The 25,120-nt window shown below is 34.3% G+C and overlaps 1 protein-coding gene across 16 annotated transcripts in view; it reads left to right on the top strand.

Moving 5' to 3' along the window:
* LOC128228352 (uncharacterized) overlaps positions 1 to 25,120 on the top strand; it is a 107,212-nt gene that overhangs the window by 74,530 nt on the left and 7,562 nt on the right. For 12 of the 16 annotated variants that reach the window (XM_052939623.1, XM_052939619.1, XM_052939622.1 and 9 more), the window contains 2 exons: positions 20,894 to 21,075; positions 23,935 to 24,154. In XM_052939623.1, coding sequence (XP_052795583.1) covers positions 20,894 to 21,075; positions 23,935 to 24,154 — 402 coding nt within the window. The remainder of the gene's footprint in view (positions 1 to 20,893; positions 21,076 to 23,934; positions 24,155 to 25,120) is intronic. The other 4 variants (XM_052939629.1, XM_052939627.1, XM_052939628.1 and 1 more) reach the window with 2 other exon arrangements.

The raw sequence follows: 25,120 nt of genomic DNA, 5'->3' as shown, positions 1-25,120 counted from the left end.
GAGGTTTAAAAGGATATCCCTTCATGAACATACTTAGTATATAACTTGACGTCCCTGTCAACTGTCAGCGCAAGTGGACACACTGTAGTAATCCTCGGACTCTGTCTAATTGTATTTCCAATATGGAGTTTTGGCCTATGCTTATTCGATTACCTCTCATTACGTACCGTGGTTGATCAATTTCTCGTAATTTGCCGGGTTCGCTGAGATCACCAAGTACATTTCAACTTTGACAAGAAAAGACTCCGTAATTTATGACAATTTGGTTCAGAAACATTCCGTTTGTAAAACAAAGGTATTTAAGAGAGAAACGCCAGTTCTGTTGATTGAGTGCTTACACCCATGATGTAGAATTCGTTAAAACAAAAGCTTTGACTGTTAGTCAATTTGGCAGCGGAACAAACATTGTTTCACAAAAGTTTCCCTTCCAAAATGTCTGGATTGTGCATGTTCCAAACTTTCACCAATTAAACCATGTGTATTTCGTTTGTTCTAATTAGAAACAATTTAATGAATATTTAAAGTACTACTCATTTTGTTAAACTGTTTCTTTGAGTATGCTGGTTCAAACCTTAATATTAAAGTAATACTTAACTTAGCTCAACTAGTTTTATTCAAGTAAACAAAGGCTACCGGCCAAAATACACAGAATAAACATACATTGCAAGATTTGAACATGCATGCACGCACTATATATAAAATGTTATTTAAATAAGTTGAACAAAAACTTTGATGTGTATCATATTCAATAGAAGATATGTATAATTATATCGTTAATTTAAATATAGTACCATCATTGTCAGAATCTATTAAAGTAAAGAACTCAGTTATATTGCTTCCAGATGTATACCTATTAAAAACATATTGTCTAGGAATACAATTGAATTTATTACATTGACAAAATGCATGATATTTACAATCAATAACTGTCATGCTGTTTTGATGCAGACAAAAATTATAAAGTCTTATCTTGCGGAGTATTTAAATGTTGCCAAGTTCAATGTTTAATTTGCGGTTTAAGCATCTAAATTTAGCAAAAGCAATCTATATCTTAATGAAATTTTCAAATGTAGGTATCTTTCTGTATTCAATAAAGTTTTGTTACATTTTGATATGAACAGTCTAGGATGTTATCGTTTAGGCAAATCGCTTAGGTGGAAAACGCTTGAGTAGTTTCACATTTCTGCCATTCAGAACATCTTTGATAAGATCGGGTGAGAACTGTTTTGAATTGTGCATCAAGTACCTTTTAATTTATATAATATCATAATATAACTATAAATAAAGAAAAGGACTTACAACCGAGGATTCACTTTATGTTAAAAACAAAGAATCGGTTTTAGTGAAATCACCAACATACCTTATTAATATTGACAGAAATTGACAACAGTACGAGTATCACTGAAGTACACAAACTTCAGCGCAAAAAGGTTGATCACTACAATGTTCACTCAAATAGATAAAACTAATCAGCAACTGCTAAACGGATCCAAGGTTTATTTAGTAACAGCCAACTGGATTTAGTCTAAATGTACTTAATGTACAATGCAAAACAGTTCTAGGAACCAATTATCGTCCCGATCTGATCAATTATGAACTGAATGGCAGCAAAAATGTGAACAAAATACAATTTGGAATTGATATGGTAAGAAAATGTGCATTTTTTTGCGATAACAAACCGTTCTTTTCTATTGATTCCTTAAACAGGTATTGGTATTTTTTATACGCAGGTGTGGTAAGGTGAAAATCGGTAAAGACCTGTACGATTTTGCTTTAAGCACAGTATATAAGATAATCAGGAAGTGCATAAACAATGCACTGGTCAAAAACGTTTAAGGGCAATGTTTACTGAGAATTGTGTGCCTTTTACGTTGATTGAACATTCTGTATCATAGTTTTCTGTTTTTATATGCACAAGTCCCATGAACATAATTGTGGCACACTTCGTAACCATCTTGTTCAGTATGTCCATACCAATCGGTCGAAATCTGACTTAAATAATTATGTAAAAACAATGTAAGATGGACAGATATTTACAATAAGCTAAGAAGTTAAATATAATATTTTCTTTCATGCCTTTCGATGAAATATAGAGTTCTATCAGTGAAATAACAACAGTGAAAATATCAATTTGATACTTTCACTGCAAAATGAGGTACTATATAAGGCAACACAAATTTATAAATATTTGTTTGGAAATAAATAAACTTACCGTTTATGAGAAAAATTGTAATCCCGTTTTTCAAATGTTTTCTTGAACTTTGAAGCTGAATGTTCTAACAGTTGCTTTCATACCAAACAAATTACAGACGAAAACAACTGCTCGAACATAAATAGAATGTTATATCATCGTTCAAATGTATTTTGAACTGTTTGTCGTTGTGATACATGACACGAACTTCCAGGAAAATTCACACAACAACAATTAACAGATTTTTTTACCCCACCCACGCCTCCAAATTTGTCAACAACCTAGTGTGTTCGTCACTCTTTACCTTAAAAACGACTGTCTTCAAGCGAAACAGACTGATCTCTGGTTTAGTGACATAACTGAATATCCATGTATCTCAACACACATTCCTAAACTAAGCAAAATGTTTTATATAAAATGATTGTCCACAATTGCGTTGCGAACACATTCGACCATTTAAATTTGCATTCAATGATTGGCGGCGTAGTAATTTGGTTATGTTATAATGCCCTGTTTAATATAACAGTGCTTTCGTTATTTATTTGGATCATAGATCATTTTTAGATGCTCTAATTAAACTTCATTGATTAATGTTCATATAATCTTTGCACTTAAAACGAGCGAATAATGAACTATAAAAAAAGAATATCAGAGAACTTTTTCTCAACAAACCCGAAAAAGAAAATTGACAGCTGCCTCATCAGCTATAATTTTGCGTGAGGGGCGTCCCACGGGTAGCGGCGTGAGGGGTGTCCCACGGGTAGCCGCGTAAATAACACTCTTTCGCAAAAAGGGGGTAATTAAAAAAATAAATTCAAATACTCATAAAACTCAGAAAATAAACATAAATGAAATAGAAAAATTATTTATTTCAGTATAAGATCGTATTTTATTTCACTCGTGGTCATAGAAAAACTATATTTTCACTTTTGGCTTAGCCAAATATCCTCTATGTCTCTACTACCAATTTCGCATAGAGCCGTTTTGGCTAAAATCAGATGCGGCCATGCTACTTTACCATTAGGAACTGATATGAGCATTCGCTGGAACAAGAAATAATGTATTCACTTTGTACTAATACAGTGAAAACAAATATGAACTATTTCTTAAAGGACTCAATGTCTCTGAATATACAAACACATTTACTAGTAACACCCGCCCGTTGACATGTATGCATGTGAATATACAATACAATTTATTATTCGCATTCAAACATAACATCAATAAATATATGATTGAGTAAACATCTACATGTTCTTCTAGAAATTGTATGTTATTTCAAGAAGCAAACACTATTTGCTTACACTAATTAAGATATCGCTTTCACATATTTAAATGAAGAAATAATGTTCCATATCTGAATAAAACTAATAGGTAAATGTTAAAAAACCCACTTTAATTGTGATTTGTCTTTCATATTTGTTTACTTTATCGTTATTTTCTAAACATAATACGTATACTTTACATAAATTTCTCTTATTCATTTTAGTAGTCTTTACGTATTTACTACGCGATTTTTGTAGCAACCGTACTAGACTATTTGGTAACAAATGAACTATTTAGCGAGGTCTGAATGCTAGTAAAGTTTTATAAAAAAATGACATATGGTTTTAGTTTATATACATGTTGTACTTTCTATGACTTATAAACAAATAGTAATGTTCGTTTGTTCTTGAAGGTTTTAAATAGAATGGTTATGTACACTTCGATTGTGAAAAAAATCAAAGTGGGCCTCATCCAAATGTATACATATTTTCAATACTTTTAAAAATGGTAAAGTCCAGGAATAGTGTGCATCGCCTCAGACCATTGAACATTAATTCTACACATAACAATATAACCCGTCCTGACAGGGGTGGCGTTGGAGAATCAGTGTTTTGTGGGAAACAGAAAATATTTCTATCTATATCATCAATATATCAATTTGCTTTTTCTTCTATACAGGAAACCCTGTACGAGGTTTGGGGAATACATCTGCTGACCTACCGTTACTTGAGTCGGTTCATGTCAGGGACTTTCCAAGTAACACTATGGCACCGTGCTATCCTTTAATACCTGTATGCACGTTTGACCGTGTGTTTGAAAATCTTTACTGCCATACAAATTCCCCTATCTTTTCAATCTGTATTGCCAAGTAAATAACTGATATTTACGTTGACTGTGTTCCATGTTATGTCTGTATCTTGTGTTTGGTCTATTTGATCTTTATGCAACAAGACAATATAACTAGGAGTGTGCGTGCAGTTCAACTGCATAACTCAGAAATGCCTTTACCATATGCAGATTATGCGGCTTTCAATGTATTGACATTTACCAGACACTACTGATGAAAAGATATAATGAATTTCACTTCGTACTATTGTTATATCATAAAGTGCCAAAGTTACAAAATCGAATGAGTATAACCCGATCTGGCTAGTGAAACAAATCGTTATAACATCACTACCAACGTAGCAGGTTCGAAAAATCCATTAAAGTTTCAACTTCAGTTTTATTCAATAAACTCATGTTGTATACATATATGACAAACTGAGCATTGCAAGGAACATATCATACATTGAAAAGGAATTAACCAATGGTTATACGATACGCTCGTCGATAAAACGGAACATTACTTCAATGGTTATTCCTATCTTGAATAACATAAAGCATGATATTAAGTTCATTGGTGTTCTGGGTGGGCTATAACTACTTTTGGTCTGCGCCGTGCGTCATTTTCAATTGCTTACAACGACGCCTCCTGGTAAACGGCTTTGCCAATTACAGCCCATCCTCGCAGGCAAAATAATCCAAACAATGGAAACGACGGTTATAGAAAGTACAGGGACAAGCGCAGTAGCCAAAAGTACATGATATTGTTTAGAGGCTCAAAAGCAAAGAAACACTGGTTTCCATGGTGACGGATTGCGAGAAACTAATGGTCCCATTTTAAAATAATTTCACAGAAAAACCATCTCCAGTCGTAAAAATATATTACATAGTCATAGGCGATGCTAATATTCGTTGTGCTGCTACGAGTACAGTTATTTTAAGATATCTTACAATATATTGAAATCAATATACAAAAATATGTTACCTGGATTGCCCTGTACCAAACCGCGTATGTATTTTATATCTTCACTTTAGTTCGATAATAAAAAAATCTGATGGAGGCCGGTCTTTGGTAGGAAAACATGCCAGGGTGTGGGACGCAAGCTTATGGTCCAGGGTGAAAGGCGAAACTTATGGCATCAAATCTTTCAGTTTCAATACCAAAGTTCCTAACCCGTCTTTCTTCTTTCAACCATATGTCTGCCACGGTACTGTCTGGTCTCTCGGTACATGTAATATCTTGAAAATGTAGCATTTTAGATGCGAAAAACATTACGACCGGAAGCTCATATCCATAAACAGACGAACGAGAAACAACTTGCATACATATATCAAAGGGCAATATTAAAGGACATGATATCATCTTTTTTCTTTCTTCCGCATGTTCATATTTTTCCCAGCATATTTGTGTAACTCCTTTATCACTGACAATACATATCTATAAAACTTCTTCCATTTTATTTTTTTACGAACTGATCTAAGATAGAAAACATTTTTACAAAGACGGTGACTTTTAAGGTATCCGATGTGCACAATAGCTTGTCATTTCATCCCGCCATAGGCAGTATTGCTAATTATTGATGCCTGTTGTCCACATGTATTTTATATACATAATTTGAACTGCTACTGCTTGGTGATTGCTAAAATATTTGAACAAAATGACAGATTTGTTCTTTGCCAATAAAGCATTTTTGTGATAATAGGAACTCGGTGTGATTTTTACGTATTTTTTCTCGATACATTGAAACCTTTTCAAATGACGCCAAGTAAACCAGGGATCCAAAAATACATACAACATACTAGTTCATTGGACGCCTTATTATATTGACTTTGATAAAGTAATCGTAATGTCTGAGAACTCAGAGCAGTGTTTTTGCACAATCATTACACAAGTACGTAAACTCCGACAGCAATGGTAAAGGTGTATGATTGATAGATCATCACGTCACGAAACAGCATGTGCTGGCGCGGTTTCACCGTCTTAGATTTTCAATTATCTTGTATGTATATACTTAATGATGCAAAACATCTACACAATAACATCATGACGATTTCAACATTCAAAAAGGAATCCATTATAGCCGTGAATCATGAGAATTCAAACCTTTTCAAATGAACCACAATTGAAGTTTGACATTCATGAACACATGTACGTACATAATACTCTAAAAAGAATAAAAAAAATATCAAAATAAATTCATGGAAGTTAACACAATAGTAACATGAACAAGTACACAAAAGTAACATGTACAATTCAAAATGTATGCAAGTTAGCATAATAACAGCATTGCAATTGAAAATCCAAAGTTGTAAAGACAAAAGTAGCATGACAAATACAAGGTAATACAAGAAGAATACAAGACGAATGTCATAAACTGTGAGGAAAAGCGAGACTCCCCAAGTGGTACATGGACAGCCTGGGGAGGTATATTATACGACGATATATAACGTGGATAATCGTATTATTGAACTCTGTCCAAAGTTTTGTCAGATGCATCAATTAGGCAGAAGGTTTTTATTATGTTTAATGATTCGTATTTGATGTTCTTTAAAATAATGCAAACTTACTGTAACAATAGCCTGAATAATACGTATATGAAAAGGCCCGAGAAAGCTTGCACCAATTTCTGTAGAATGGAAAATAAACACTAACTTATTATCGTTAATTTTGCCATTCATAATAATTTTATTCTCTTTTCAAATATGCTTTTCTGACCACTTTTCGCATGAGGTTTTGGTACAGAATGGTGCTTGCTTGGCTGTACATTAGAAAGAAAATATTAAAAGAAGTAGATGATCTAACGTATATGCATAATTTATATATGAAAATTGTCCCATAAATATCATAATTGTGATAATTATTGTCAATACGATTCGATAGCCGATTACACATATCTTATAAATACGGGGTCATGCGTAAGCTTCAACAGCCTCCAGACTACGACACCCTTAGCTGTCAATCATAGTTACTTCATGCATGTGAAGAGACAACAGGAAACCATGGAGACGAGTGTACCAAATCATGTAGACGGACAAAAAGGAGTTACTGTAATGGGGTAAATCCTCTATTGTCATTAGCACAGACATATGTGCGAACACAATTTTGATATTCATCGAAGTATGAACAATTTTATCAGCTTGTGATCATTCTTTCTTTGCATATTCTTGCACAACATCTTAATTTCACTGATTGTTAACCATTGTTACAAGACCGGTCTGTCGTAAAACTTACAGGTATACGATCGGGAAACTGATGAAAATGTTTGTCTTGGTCTGCTTCATGGCAGTTCACCAGTACATCACCGTCGGTAATTCTGATATATTAATGTACGGTTTAAGGAAACTATTGAAGAAGAAGTCTAATGTAAATGTCATAAAAATTCAATACCCAGTCGAAACATTACCAATTAGTTGTTACAGAATGTAATGAACTAAAACAGTCCAAAGATCTGCAATACTATCATCTATAACTTCATTAACAGTTTCTCAGTTTACATCATAATTGCCACTGTTTACCTCACACGTTTGTAAGAAACATGTGTACATCCTCTGGGGTGTCATTAAAATGACATATGACCCATAGATAATTAACGCCGGTTTATTGAGATTACCAGAACATACGAGCGAGCATACTAGATTTGATACTTAATTTACTGATAGAATGAATGGATCTTTGTTTCCTCCAATTAATGAAGGAGTTAAACAAAGTTTTACTTTACTTGAAACTAATAATTATGTCTGCGGTACAAAAACGCACATTGAATTAAGAGAACCTGTATATTGATGTGTTCTTCAAATCCATTATTAATTTGAATAACCTTCTTTGATTTAAGGTAAAATGTAGATGTATACTATATAGGGAGATGAATAATCCATTATTATGTCCGCACACTTAATTATTTCTTCAAATAATAAAATAATAATACCAAATAACTGTCGGAGCATGTTACAACAATTGCAATAAATAAATATTTATATATTTCAACTGCGTGAGGGACAGCATGTGATATAACGTTCACCAAAAGGACATTAAATAAAGAAACGAGGGACATCATAACAGCACCAGAACAAATGCCACAAATGGAGCAATTGTCTCAAATAAGATACGTACGTAAACGATATACGAATCCATTGAATGGAAAAGAATAATCACCCATAATATTTGACATAGTTTTTACTGTCTCGTTGTATTCAGTCAGAACAAGGTAATGACTGCATGGCGTGTGCGCATTTTCCCCCGCATACATAACAAATAGAATATGATTAGAAATACACCACTGCCTACAGTAACAATGTTAATGTTTGAAACAGAAATTAGCCCTTGCATCAAATTCCTCCTGGGAAATGGAGGTAATTTCAGGGTTCAAAACCTCAATCATGGTACAAACAGATAGAAAAACGTGCTTCCTGAAATTGGTTGTAAAAAAACACGGTTTAACAAGAAGCGCTATTTTTCAAATGGGTTAATTACATCACACACTCAAAATACATCAATGTCGTATTTCAGAGATTGCAGTTCAATGGGAATAGATAAAAAAATCTCTGAATACAAGTTTGCAACATATTGCATGTTAGCCATTTATAGAATACTTTCACAGAAAAACTTCAACTTGATAGTATTGAATGACTTAATTCTAAGGCAAACAGATTCTAAAACATCGCGCTAAAAATGTTTTGTTCATTTCGTGTACAATTGTAATGTGACGTCACAATCTGCATTAAACTACTTTTGTTTGAAAAAATTGTTCCATATAATAGTTCTAAATGTTTGTCTTCCGACTTAACCATCTTCGAGTACATGCTTATCGAAGTGGCCTTTCTCATTTTACACACTCCGATCTCAGATTAGAACATTATTATGACGCGTTTTATTTAGGTAAAATGTTGGCTATCCATCATTAGGAATCAGCAGTCTGCAGGACTGTAGAACTGAGTTGCAGTGTATAGTGCTTTCTTTAAATGTCGAGATAAAGGATCGAAAATATGCCATATAACATATATACGTTTTCGTAAATTATATAAAATTATATTAAATATTATATATATATATAGGCTTGAAATACTCTTCAATAAGTCCTTACAAATGCCGTCAAAGTGAAGAGGACTTGTGCGTGTGAGAGAATAACGCTTAATAACAATGCGAAGAACTTTCTTTGAAGCACGACTTTTCGAGAATGAGGTTATGTATCCGGGCGCGGAAACAAATTTGCTATACTATTAATCGATACGAATCTTCAGCAAACGATAGTTTTCTGTTCTTGCAATGGCTATTTCATATTATTAATGCAAAAGAACAATCCTTTCAGACACAATAGCATCTTAACATGCATCCGTCTTGGAAACATTTTCAATGCGTTGGATACAGCTCATACGTTAATGAAACGCAAATTAAAATTTTGTACTTGTGAACATATTTATAACCCAACAAAAAACTATCATGCGTTATGAAATATTGGTGTCTTTAATCTTTCCCTAGTCAAGTGGCAACATCAGTTCCAGGAGACACGCATATTTGATGCATATATTTCTAAAGTTTTAATACAATGCTATTTGAATACGTATGTGGTTTGTTTCTAGTGTTAGTACATTTGTGTTTTTGTTCAATGTCGTTTTGGGCCCCTATCTTGTGTCTGTTAACATGGTATATACTTGAAAAGTTGACTACTTGGCTAACCCCTGTAGTTTTCATTTTATTACATTGAAATGATAAACACTCTTTCATTCCACTATTACGTCATGTTGTAACATGAAAGGGGCATTCATCATGTAATGCAAATGATATATTGGCTGTAAAAACTTTGTGAAAAGTTGTTCTTTATTCCGTTTTAGTAACGTTTTGGACATTTCTTTTAAAGAATTGACCGACATGTATTTGTATTTGTTTGTCAAAAACTTCTCATTTCAAAACGAATACCAGATAAAATTCCCAAACGTTTATTTAGATATATTGATATAAATATTCATCCGATGCGTCAACTAGCAATACTTTGATTTTTCTGAGGTTTTTACTATTTTAACTGTCGGTAACTAAAACATGTTTTGATATTTATTTTGACAAAGGAAAATGCGCTCTTAATTTCCCATGCCTGAAAACATTGAACACAAAGTCGACGACAAAATATTTAATTTTTTTATGTTGAAACATATTTTCTTTAAATTTAAGAATTCTCATAAAGAAAGAATCCCTTGCAAAAACACATGCTCTTGAAAGTCTGCAAAAGTAGTTAGATTTCCAAAAGAACATTTGACAAAATGCCCCAGATATTTAGGAACATCATACCGAACCAATATTTCTGTTTGAAGGCAATATAAAAAATGTCCGAGATTATCTCTATCGCTGTATTTTATTGTTTGAACACTTAAATAGATATTTTTATTGTCATTGAAATGTTCCGTTTTGCAGTGGCTTTTGGTAGGTACAGATGGGTTCAGAAAAAGATTGGAATTTTATTCGTTTATGAAGTGATATATTTAATAGAGATATGTATCCGTAACATACAGGAAATGGAAGTCATTACCTCAAATATTAATCCTAACTGAGCCTCAGTTGGATTACATATAGAATACCCCATTTTACTAATTACGGGATTTTACGCAATGTTTTCCCGCAAACATGGGCCATATTATCTGATTAGAAACACACAAATACCTACGGTAACCATGCTAATCTGTGAAACAGAAATTAGTCCTTCTTCAATCATTTTCCTCTAGGGAAGGTGTTTTCTAGGTTTAAAAAAGCTCAAGTAGGAAAACATGCTCTCTGAAATTGGTTGTAACAATACACGGTTTGACAGATAGTGGTATTTTACAGGGGGTTAATGACCGTACACACGGAAAACGTTTACTGATTGTAGTTCTATTGGATAAAGATAAGAGAACGTACAATATACTCGTCTTACATAAAACATGTGAACTATTCATGGTTCATTAAACTTGTTTATTAGAAAGTAATTAGTTAGTATGTATTTCCGATATAACTTCGGGTACTAATACCATTTGTTTAAGCTTGTAACTAAGTTCGGCGGTGAGTTATTTTTAAATATATGTCCATGCCGCATATTAAAAACACTTATGTTTGATTAGTTATAGCTTGACACCCAACACACTTATGTAACCATAGGATGCTCGCTCTGTGACCGCGGTATACTCATTAAGACGTAAAACTCAACATGATAAATATAAAGCTGATAGTACATCGTTAGGACTCGTTAATTCATAACCAGAGATCTACAACCAAAGAATACACTTCATTTTAGTATTCATTGTCAGGAATGATTATTCGTTTCATAAGATCTTGAATTCACTAGAAATAGCCCTTTATAAACACACTACAAATGCCCCCAATGTTTAGGAGACTCGTGTGCGTGCAAAGGAATAACACTTTATGTAAATTCTTACATATTTTTTTGAAGCATGATGTATTCTCATTTTTCAAGATTGAAGTTTAGTACCCCGGCACGGAAACAAATTTACTATGCTATTGATTGATAAGAGTTTCCTGCAAACGATGCGTTTCTGTTCTGGCAATGTCTATATCATGGTCGTATTGTTTACAGACACAATGATTTCTTAACCTGTAATGTCGACAATCCTTTCAATGCGTTGGTTACAGAGTGAAAAAATAATCATGGGAAATACATAGTTTACGGCATATAAAACATTTTTACTCATAACATTTTAACTTAATCCAACTGAAGTGAGCAGATGCTGATCATTGTGTATCAGTATACCGGTTTACAATACAATTGCCGTATACCCCTCCCCCACCCCCACGTAGCAACAGCGGTGACAGGAGACATGTATGTGCTGTAATAATGCATCAACTATAAGAAAACTTAAATTTACGATTAATTACTTGCGCATCCATTGTTATACGTGAATTTAAAACAATATATGATGTGATAAATAGCATACTTTCATTACATCCTGAAGTCATGTTGGATTTACAATAGAAGTCCCTACTTTATATTCCTCTGGAGAACTGATTTCATGGTTCAAAACCTAGGAATAACGAATCTGATTGTAACAGCACTTGACTTTACAGGCAGTGGTATTTTCAAAGGGATTATGAACTCGTACACAAAATCTGATTTTGGTTCAATTGAAATTGAGAACAGCTGTTCCTAAAGTTATGCAATATAAAATACATAAACCATTTTTGAGTACATTAAAAGTATTTACTGGAAACTGTACTCCACCACTTGTCCTAAATATTAATATTATAAAATTTCGTGAACAAATCATGATTGTGCTAGAGTGTATATATATATTTGGCTATATTTACGTTTAAGATTACTATTAAGTAAAAAAAAAAAGTTGTTGGAGGCATTATTCTTTCAAATATATGGATGAAAAAAAAAACTGTCTTAAACAAATTCTATAATGAAATGTATGTAATCCGCATACATGAATGGGTATTTATTGGGTACTCCATTCCTTAATAAATTTGTTATGTAGCGCTTGTTGGTTAGGGTGAGTTAGGGTTAGTAGGGCATTAGTGGGTATATTTTTTATATGAGTAATGGGAAAGGTTGATATGTGAAAACGTCCGCTCGGATAGATTTCGAGAAATTGCGGATTTTTAAGAAAGGATATGTTATTGCATGTGAAATGTCTAAACGATGACATTTGAGCACGAGTTGTAAAGTTTGAGGTAATATAACCAAGCACACATCTAAAATTGACACAATCATTTTTTTTCTTTTATTAATCGAATTTCGAAATTATCGGACACACGAGATTTGAACAAAGAAAGTGGGGAGTATCATGACATCGAATGGTACAAAGAAGTGTCTAAGCCTCATTAGTAAAGATCACATGATTTGGGAAAATGGCAAGGTAAATGGGCTTTGTTTAACTGATTTGGCTTATTTTCAAACATTCAATATGAGGAACGCGCATTTCTCGGTAAACATATTACAGAAGTTTTAAGATGTTGGAGACTTGTGAGACTGACGGAGTGATGTTCAATGACAGTTCGTAAAATGTGTTGTCATTAGGTTTATTATCGCGACACTGAAACTTTGATCGATACGAATCTTCAGCAAACAATGGTTTTCTGTTCTGGCATGTCTATATTATATCACGATACTTAAAGGCAAAATAGCTCCTTAACATGCAATCTCGGTTCATTCGTTCATTTAATCTGTGGAATCGTGGGCGAACATTTATTTCAAATGGTGTAATCCAATACAGTTGGTAAGTTCAGCCTGTGTCAAATAATCAGAAAGTTGTGTTGTTTTGAAAAATAGCAACATTTTGTCATAAACCATTTGCTCAAAGAAATGAACTGTTTTACAGTTAGTAATATATGAGTACATGTATATGTATATATTAATATATATATATAGGTGTCTTCCTGAAAGTTAAACATTACGTTTAGTCTGAATTAAAAATACATTGTATTACAAGTTACTCTCCTTTCGCTGTATCTAACTACATGTACATACTATTTATCGCCAACCATATGAATGTATTAACCACTGCATTTTGAATACTTTACTCATGGGCTTATGCCTACTATATATGTTTTCCACATTAAAATTATAAATAGTATATATTGAATGTAGAATATTTGCTAAGCACTATTTATGAAAGTGACGCGTAGGTGTTTATTTACATTTCTGAAGAAACTTTGGAATGTTTGAGTTGGCTTTTGCAATTGACATTTTGTAAATTATCTATTATTTTTGCAATTTACATTTTGTAAATTATCTTGCGAATTCGTTTTTCAAAGTAGTTTTAATTTGATATTTATGCAAAAAGGTACAGAAACACGCTCAGTAGCAAAAAGTTTACGGTTTAATGGCACTGGGTAAACGCCAAAGACATATAACATAAAATCACAAACAAGAAACATGGAAGAACCGCACAAAACTCCACAAGCATCACAATGCATACATACTATATAAAAAAACTAGGTATGTTTATCAACGATTGTTAGGTTCCGCCTTGGGACGGTCAGTTAAATGTAAATTTACTGGGGGTTTAAACAAGTTTGTGTGCTCAATCTCACTCTTATCCCAACAATCCTGAATAAAGTAAAAACGTAAAAGGTAAATCTGATCAAAATTTGCATAAATTTGAGGAAACATAAAATCCGTATAATTGCACATGGTAAACGCCAAAGACAAAGAACACTAAAACAAGAAATCACAAACCCGAAACATGGACCAACAGCACTCAACTCCACAAACAACTTAGTACATATATTCAAACCTCATTCTTATCCCAACACGCCTAAATATAGATAAAACGCAAAAGGTAAATCTTATCAAAGTATGCATTAACTTGAGGAACCTTAACAAGTAAACAAATAATAATAAATTTATAGGTAAACCCCAAGTACTTCTATGATAAGAGATCCCAACTCTATCTGCAGACGGAGGAATACAATTCAAAGCACCTAATGCAAAAACTTTTCAAAGATACGATGCAGTCATTGTTTGAAACTATAAATATCCCAGACAGTCTGCCTTATTAAATAAAAGGTTTAAAACTGTGTGACCATTAAGTTCCATCATTGTACAAAAACTGGGAACAAATAAAGAAAACATTATTTAAAATAAAAGCGACATGCATTAGCTAATCTTTCCTTTCAAATGATTTGAAAATCTATTGCCATTTCTTTAAGGACACGTTATCATTCTAAAGTTCTCACTTTCACGGATGTAAAAGGAAGTTACTTTTTCACATGGAAATTCTAGTGAACATCATAATGAGCACGAATTAAGGAGAAGTGGTTAAAATTTCTGGGGAATTTGGGCTCAGTATTAATTCCTCACTCGCCCGGGGGTCGGCCCAAACAAATAAAACACTGTCGTTAAAATTGCATTTCTTTGTCGTAACTCAGTCTGAATGATTACTCGTATTTTCTACGAACATATTCATCAGAGCAAATCATCAGACACAGCAATTTCTTTGTCTTGGTTAGAATGCAGGATACGAGCTTTTGGGAAAACAGTTTTTCTTGACCTTGGTTGTTTTCACATTTTGATGTCATTTTGTAGACACAGAACTGATCTGCCGTTTATTTTTGAAAGTAAGACAGCAGACATAAAATCAATTCCTTTCTCTGGATAATATGAATACCGGAATATATTCTTAGAGAATAACCTATTTACTTCCATTGATAAAGCAGTTTTCAATAGCATACTATACATATGTAAGGTTATTCAATTTTTGAACACACTTGTGTTACTTTCGGGATTAAATCAACACCCATCTTTGAGGGTGTCGCCACACCCACCACTCGGAATGCAGATTACTGCTTGCATTTGGACCGGAATCCGAAATACGGCTTTATTTTTAACTGCAATCCAGAGAACCATAAAATCAGCATATATATATTGAATAAAACGTCCCTATACTGATAGATTTTTTATGATCTATTTAGTTATTGGCTTATCTTGTCATTTCTTGTATAATTCACTTTCAACGCACGCTTAGCGAAACGAAAATAGAGGCAAGTCATGGTAATATTTTCCGGTGTCAATCCTATTTCCTTGCTATATTGGTAGACATCAGGACAAACATATTTTACCTACACATACAAACATATTTTACCTACACATACAAACATATTTTACCTACACATACAAACATATTTTACCTACACATACAAACATATTTTACCTACACATACAAACATATTTTACCTACACATACAAAAAAATATACATACACATACAAACATATTGGTTTTGCGAGAAAACAGCAAATAATGTTAATACTAAGTGACAAACTATATAAGTGATAAGCGTGCGTATGGAGCACGAACAAAATTGAAATGCGAACGTAATTTAAGCCAACACACACTAAAATGTTGTGACAATTAAGTTGTTATTGCATTATGTTATAATTATCATTATTATACACTTCAGTCATATTCTAGTCTTTGAATAACACGAGCCTACATACCGTATAAGGCTACATATATCTACACTAAACTGGGAAAACTGAGGCAATAAAATTAAGGAATTATGTCTTTTTCTTTATATAGATGTTTATATTTAATTCATAAAAAAGCAGTAAATGGAAGTAAATATTATAACCTTCATTTATATTTGACCGTTTTCATATGGACTCCGAATCAAGCTTGCTCTGTCCGGCGTACTCGACATCTGAAATATGCTCTGTCCGGCGTACTCGACATCTGAAATATGCTCTGTCCGGCGTACTCGACATCTGAAATATGCTCTGTCCGGCGTACTCGACATCTGAAATATGCTCTGTCCGGCGTACTCGACATCTGAAATATGCTCTGTCCGGCGTACTCGACATCTGAAATAACTTTTAATGTTGTCTTGTTTAACGTTTGAATAGGTATATCTTCCTGGTACAAAACAAAAAAACTTCAACTTAATTTAAATATACACAAAACTATAAATCCTTAAGTGCCATGAAAAGTTCTTAATGCGTGAAAAAAAGGCATTTCCTGTAAAAGAAAGGACTAGTCAATTTAACGTATTAGTGTTTGCCTAGACAAATGTCAAACTTGAAATAGACACATAAAAAACAAAACAGTAATTTGAATTTTACTTCAAACATGATGCTATGGCTTTTAACAAAAGCGAATGTAACATTAGCATCTTAGAAGAAAGAGTGTTCCTTTTTATATAGAAACAGGCGATATACTATGGCAGTGATCGAACACACACTCTGGCATGAAAGTAGGAATAAGTACTGTCTGCCACTAATGTAATTGAATTTCTCTGTGACATATTTCCTATGCTATCCAATTACAATACCTCTATGGTATTTACCGTACCCATTTGACCATACTGGAATGGATTTTATTCATTAATCACCGGTCCAACAAACGGTCCACGCCAGTTCTGGTTCCGGCGTTGCGGAGGACGAAAGGCGTCACACTAATGTTTTTACAGAAGATATCGACACAGCAGCGCCTTGTCTATTCCACTTAATGCACCACTGAGATGCCCCTGATCGAGTTAGGATACTTCGTGAGGTAATTTTTGGTAAATTAGATGACAATTGTTAGTGATTCGTCCGAAGTAATTCCGTTAATCCGGACACCATATGTGATAAATTTACGATCTTTTCATCAATGCATGTCTTAGGGGAAATTGGAATAAAGAAGTTGTCGCTGCTTGCATAACTGTCTAGGGAGACATGACAGCGAAATATCAGATCTCTTCAAAAACGGTAACCGTATGTTATCGCACGACGTTGAAAATGGTGATTACAAGCCGTATTTGGAGTGGATAGTGCGTGGTCTGTTGAAGTTTATCTGCACTTCTTTGCATTGAAACTTGTTTGTGTTTAAAAACTTTATTTTTTCTGACTGTTAGAAGTCATAATTAAAGATGTTGGGACAGGTGTGGGTTGACCCATCGTTCCTTAGCCCCGTAGAACATGTGTTCTGAGTTAGCCTTCCAAATCATAAAACCAAGCATGTGTCAATAAGAAACTATTAATTTGACCCTACATATCTTTGTGCTGGAATTTATAACTCGCTGCTTGATGTTCTTACACAATGGCCTCTGTGTGCCATTAAACTTGACTAGTCTTTGTAATTTAATTTGAATAAGTTTCAATAAGACATACACATGCCAGACTCCCGAAAGAGAATTAACATCCTGTCCTTAGAAAGAATGGTAATTTGAAGAAACGAGCAGACTTTTTTCGTGCCAATACCAGTTGTCTGTTTCCCGTGCGTGTGAATGTTTAGAGATGGAAACGCATGCATACCCGATGCACACGCTTCCGGATTCTCGCTTTTGCGTAGGATAGGCGGTTGTTTAATCAATTATTTAACAAAACGTTTAATATTTCTTCGCATGGCATGGGAGTTAAACAAATATCAAATATCTAAATGAAAACCATTGAGATGGGTTATGGTACAATTCAGATCTAGTTCGTCTAAATCACATTCAGTAATTATTTTGTCCATTAACAGCAATGCTTTGGCCACGTAAGGGGAGTTCATATAAGTTATATTTTGCTTTATGTTCTTCCTGGTAACTACACAGCTGATTTACAGTTAGCACAACTGCGAATACTCACTTAGAAATTCAACCAAACGGCTGTATAAACCCTGTCTTGTCAGTGCGGTGACCCCAATTTAGTAATACCAGGGGCTAATCTTACGAACAATCGATGACAAAAATGTTTTCCAGCCTAAAAGAAACGATACTGCAATTAGACAGAATATATAAAACCCCAATTAGATAGCCAAATGGTTCTTGCTTAGCCCATTTTGCGATTTAAGTTCTCAGTGAAACTACGTCCAGTTTTCCATTGGAGTTGAACCAGTGCTCTTGTTTTGATTCAGTTAGCCTTGTCCGATATATTGATGTAATATTAATGCCATCTCCTTAGGCTCATACAGGTTTGTGCTGAGATCACTAGTCCTAGAAGTAAAATCTTGAATATTAAAGGGGACATACGTCCTTCGCTCATTTTGACCATAAAACATACTTAACACTCACATACATACGATGTTATACATATTTTGAAATGTTCTGAAATTCTCGACATTTAATATATATTTAGTTACTTGTTTATTTTACACCAATTGTGAAAAATGTATTAAAACATTGTATTTATCGTTGGCACGATGTTACGCGAGAGTGTGATGTTGTGTTGTGTTGTGGGGGAACCGGAGTACCCGGAAACCCACTTGTCAGGCTTGGTGACCACAAACCAAAGTAATAGTGAGAATTGTGTGATCCAGGTAGTCATGTGATTTGTGTCGACAACATATTTTGCGTTGCGGTACATTCTGCAAGAAAGAGTGTTCCCGACATTGATTTTCTGAATGTTTGTATGGCTATTTGTTGACAGGTCGTCAAATCCCCGCTCTGCGGTTCGCCGTGATATCTTCATCAAGCATTTTGTTACCTTTTCGGGTAACCTGAAAGCGTAGCAAAAACGACTTGCGTAAAGCTTGTTATGTACATTTTACAGTTTGTACATAAAAAAACTTTTTTTTTATTATTAGCATTTCTGTATTACGGTGGCAACTTACTACAGTCCTTTAAATAACATTGGCGCCGTCCGTTTATGGTTATTTTACAATTATACCAGATAGTGCCTGTCATCAGCAACCTTAACGACCGCATATGATCTTCTGTCGGTTACATAATAAAGGGTCTTCTTAGAAACATAAGACGATAAAGGCTTTCTGGCGCTCCTTGGGAAGGTAGAAGCAGTATTTATGCAGACATATCGTATTGCCCATTAAGTACCCTTCGTGTCTGGTCCTTCCATTATCGAGGCGTATTTATGCAAATTTGTTTTTCATTACTATGAGAGCGAAATAATCGAATGTTCATCGTCAATGACCAATGCATATTCCGTCAAAAGTCATATCTTTAGGGCGTTCATTGTTCTACTTGCGGGTGCGATCGGTATGTAATGCCAAGCGAAACGAAACATGATATTAACTCACCAAAGCTCTATCGCAACAATTTGAACTATGCCATAGTTCCGTCAGCACTTCCGTCTTTCTAAAACGAATCTTTTTTTATTTCAAATCGGAGATTAAGCAGTCATCCGGAGTTCACGATGTTCACGTGTTCCCCGTATTAGGGATCTAATACGTTGGGATCAAAATCAGTAAAACAAATGTACATGTATGCAGTATATGATGATCTGCAGTTAACATTACTCTATGACTTCGAATTTTTCTCGGTTTGATTCGTAAACCTTCATAAAGATTCCTATAAAAGCATCGTCATGTGTATCGAATGCTTGATTTCTGAATTATTGAAGTGTTGTAATTAACAATAATATGAACATAATATATAATGTCCTATGGCAAAACTACGTTAGACAGATATGCTGGGAGAGCCCTATTTCAGGCTCGCAACATTAATGGTTTTGTGTAGATTGCTCACATGAAAAGAAAATGTTTACTTTAGTTCTTTCAGCTTGTGACTTAATGTTGACATACCACGGTACTGGCAAGCATAGATATTGTGGAATGTCTATTTGCCACCACAATCCAGTTACTCGCAGCTATAATAATGTCTTTTTCTCTATTTACGTCAATCGGGAATTTGGCAATTTTCTCACAGGGGGGATTTTTATCATGCTAGCGTTACTGCTTTTAGTGATGATTATATTAGCCTCCTTAAATATTAATGCCAGTTATTTTAAGACATCTTTTTGATGCAGTGTGAGATGACAATAACTTGCTAATTTTCACCAAAAAATAACACCACACATTCTCAATACACATGTTTCCGGTTGAAATCACATCTTCATCATATCTTGATACAGTAATTTAAGTTTAGTTTTTGATTAAGTAAACGGTGAGATGTTGTTGGCCCACTTATTCGAACGCCGAATTTGAATATATATATATATATATATATATATATATATATATATATATATGGTGTTCAATTAACACCCAAATGGCACGGATAGTTGATGCTCTGTATGAATACGTATTCAACAGGAAACAGCTATAATAGTTGGACTTCTTTTGTGGGGATACGTATAGTAACGAAAAACAGCTATTATTTATAGGATGTTTTGTGTGGATACGTTTTGTGCGGGAAACAGCTATGGCATATTATTTATGGTGCTACGTATAGTACAGAAACAGCTATATAATACATGTTTTTGATTGGTTTTCAGGGGCAACGTACAAACTCCGGGATGAGGCAGATGACGGTGAACCATACTTCCTCAAGTCCCCGACAAACATTTCTGTCGTGGAGGGCGAAATGGCCGTCCTTAAATGCATTATTTCCAACCTGGGCCCGAAAATGGTAAACGTGGTAGGCTACATATTGTCTTGTGTCTTACAGTATAGCAAGGTTTGTCCATGGTTTACGACTTATTTCTCTTTTAACTTTTCTTGGTGAACAGCTCTGCCATGTCAACTTCAAATGAATTAAATTTGAGTGCTAATTTAGGAGACATAAGCGTGTTGACCTGTGTGGTATTTTATTGTTTCTCCACCTTATATTTTTATTTTCTGTACCATTATTGGTTTACTGATTTAAGTATTGTATTGCATATTCAACGCGACACTGCATGGCAGGGTTTTCACGATCTGGACATATTTATGCGTGCATTTATTCATTATAAATACTTTTTTTGATATTTAACACACTAACATCCTGGAAATAAGGACATTAATAATGTATGGTTTTGGGGCAACGTTTCTTACATAGTAATGATATGATACCTGATTCTTTTTTTTCTTTTCAGATAGTAATGGCGATGTGTCGTAAATTTTGGGCAAAACTTTTATTTTCAATTGATATATCTTTTTTATTTGTACACAATGTAGTATTTAAGTACATGTTTATTTAGTTTAAAAGAGAATAACTTAGTTTCACTTTATAAATGTTTATAGATCAAACGTCCAAGTTCTGAAACGTTCGTAATACGTAAACATGGGTCTTATTGTGGCGCTAACAAATAGTAGAGTGGACACATATTTATGCATGACTCACTGATATGGGAGTACGCATGGCATTCACATTTGATTCAGATGGCTAACAAAGATCTGACAGATTATTGCCAACGATCCATTTGATTAAGCACAAACTATCAATTCTTTCTGCCGTCCAAGTGCCACCGATTGTATAAATAATTCAAATCAAGTATCATACTTTCACTTTAATTGCGATTTCCACCTATTTGTATTCCCTTGATATGAGTTTTCATCGTGTATTCATTACTGTTTTCTTCCACTTCATTAATCAAATCAAGTTTTTTATTTCACAAGTTGCTAGCGCATGCTGAGACATAGCCAGCACATGTCGTCCCTTTGCATATTTGACTACAGAGTACTGTTACACTTTGTACTTGGTCCCTGTTTGTCAAGTATGGTGCAGCCCTTATGATGTAGGTGTTCTTGTATGTATGTATGTATGGAATGTTTAATGCTTCACAGCGAATAGTGCTTGCCATAAGTACAGCCTTGCATTGGGCATTATGAACACCATTGTTCTGAATTAACAAATACCATGGAAAATGATCACACAATTCCTACATTTGTCGTTAAAGGTTAGTTGGTCTGTTGTATCGGTGAGTAATGGATTACCATTTGTCTCTAATGTCACGACAATAACTTCAATGGAAACTCATTGGCATTGCGCGAAAATAGCTTTGGGGACACTTTCTGAAATACCATATTCTCGTTGTAAAATATACTGTATTATACATTATACCGCTGTAGAGATTTTAAAACTGATTAAGACACATAAACCTAGTTCATATTCCGTTGGTAAATTTACCATAAGTTAAATCTTTGGCCGTATGCAATATAAACATGTAAAGACAGCTTTAACCCAAAATGCTTGTCAATAAATAAAAAAAAATGGAACTATACAGATATTTTAGGGCAAACGTGCTATGATATGCATTTATTATTCTACAGTGTATAGTTCCCTTTATCTTATTTATTAGTCAATTTATTGATAGTTAATTGATACTGTGTTGGTTTAAATGAATTGATATTCACACACTGTTAGAATCAGGCACCGGAAACAGCTAGAGGGACATGTACAGCAGACAAAACCTGCTGGGTAAAAGTATTATTTAGAGCAACGGATACTGGCAGTGCCAAACTAAACAGTGAAGCGGATTATTACACACTCGTTAATAATATTTACTTTGCAAATGAAGAGTTTGACGTAGACAAATGACTGCGTATACCAAATATTGACGATGCTTAATGCGCGTCAACGTGATTAATGGAAATCAAACATTACGTCATTACCGTAGAAATCTAGTTCCTTAGTTCTAACATCTTGGATGAGGTTCAGTAAATTTCCACTGATTTCAACATACAATGTTACGTATAAATATGAATTATTCGTAAAACTTGAACGTCAAGATTATTGGAGAACTAGATTACTTATTTTCATTTCTTCAGGCTCAAATGTATCGTAGATAAATAACCACAAATATACAATGTTCTTATGTTCTTTTCGCCGTGTGTATCTAAAATATAAGGTCGTTTCGGCAACAATGCCACATAGACGTCATGTTTAGACATCAGTTCTCCCTTAATGACCTCAGGGCATCTCAGACACTGTAATATTTCCAACGTTAGTGCCATCATTGCCGGCATACAGGCCGACACGATCCAATTATCGTGTTTACCAAGACGGATTTCTCGAATATAAAGAATGATTACTGTAACGTTTTGATTTATTGCTAGTTCTAAGAACAGTCTGAACCTTCCGACATCGCATGATGTTACGTTGGTAATTTTCGATAATCATAAAAAATATGCATACTATGCCGTAATTGACATACGTATCTGATTATACACATCTAAACTTCGAGATTAGTAAATATCAAAGACAGCATCGCTCGTCGTAATGCTGCATATTTAACTGACATAGTTTTGTATCTTAACATCAGTTGTTTTATTACGGTTGTTTTGATGCGCCTTTGATGACATAGTTCTTATCGGTCATATATGTGTACCACGAGTTTAAGTAGGAAAACGAGTGTAAATCAGTACACGTCAAATTATTTGGTTTTCCGAAACATTTAACATTCAATAAGTTACCAAATCACACATTCCGTAAAGACAATAAAGACAATGTACGAACGCAAGGATAAAGTTGTTTGACACAAGTTCCGCTCTGCTTAAAGGCTCGTATGCGCGATAATGAGGCAATCTTGTGATGGAACACTTGTCCCTACTTCAGGTGGTGTGGCGACGGATGAACGAGGACTTCCCACTCACGATCGGCAAGGTTACCTTCTCCCAGGTGGACGACATGTCCGTGCAGCACACAGAGCTCACTGCTACCACAAGCGCCTGGGACCTCCTTATCAAAAACGTGAAACCCAGCCATGCCGGTCTGTACGAGTGCCAGGTCTCCGCCAACCATCTTATTGCTCAATATGTTACTCTCAATGTTATTGGTGAGTAGTATGTTGTTGCTTAGCTGTTGTGGGTAATTAGTCCTTATACCGCTGTCACACAGTCACAATTTGTGCTAAGCGTAACGGTCAATTCACAACTCGTCATGTCACGGGGAAGTCGTAGAAATATCGCTTTATCTCGTATGAACTAGTGCAATCGTCTCTTACATGTTATTGCGGAGTACGTCGTTTTTTAACTGTAAAACAATTCTCGCAGTCCAGAAACGTATCAATTGAATATTGCAACTCACTCGCATGTATTTTGTACCAGGGTCAGAAAAGGCGATTCCTCGTCTACATTTCTTCGGGTATTTTCGAAATCTGCTCGACTCTGCGCGGGTATAAAAGGTTATAGTACTTGTCTTTGGCGTTGTTTCTTGGCTTTTTTTTTTCAACGCAAACCGTGATAACTTATAATAAAAACATTTATTTGTTTTTTTCTAGTATACCATTGTTTGTAATTATACAGTGGAAACTACATGGGCAATACGAGCAGCCAAAACATATCGAAAACTCTCTTCAAAGCCACACAACTAAGGCTTAACGAGAGAGACACACAAGGTACGAAACAACACAGACACAACACGTATACATCAACATATATTGTGTTGTTATAAATTAGGTGATTTCATATTGGCCGAGTTATTTGTCCGAGGTAAGCTGTATTTGCCTGAGCCCGAATTAATAAGTATTTTATTAATCAACTATTACCATTTTCATTTAATCATTTACCTTAAGTTCACATTGAAGACGTATTTATCCCAATCATGCTGTCTGCTTTTCTTAACTTGACATTGCACATAGATGTAAATAAAGCACTGTACAGTGTGAGAAAGCATGTCTTTTCGTCTTAATTTCGTAAAATCGTTGCCGAAACGTTAAATGTTTCACCTTCGTCCTCCATTTTGTTTGTGTACAAAATCATAGGAGTCGTAAAAGTGGTTCAAGTATTTAATAGGTTCAAGA

The sequence above is a fragment of the Mya arenaria genome, chromosome 3 (assembly GCF_026914265.1).
Source record: "Mya arenaria isolate MELC-2E11 chromosome 3, ASM2691426v1".
Taxonomy (NCBI): domain Eukaryota; kingdom Metazoa; phylum Mollusca; class Bivalvia; order Myida; family Myidae; genus Mya; species Mya arenaria.
This window is presented reverse-complemented; position numbering and strand designations above follow the sequence as displayed.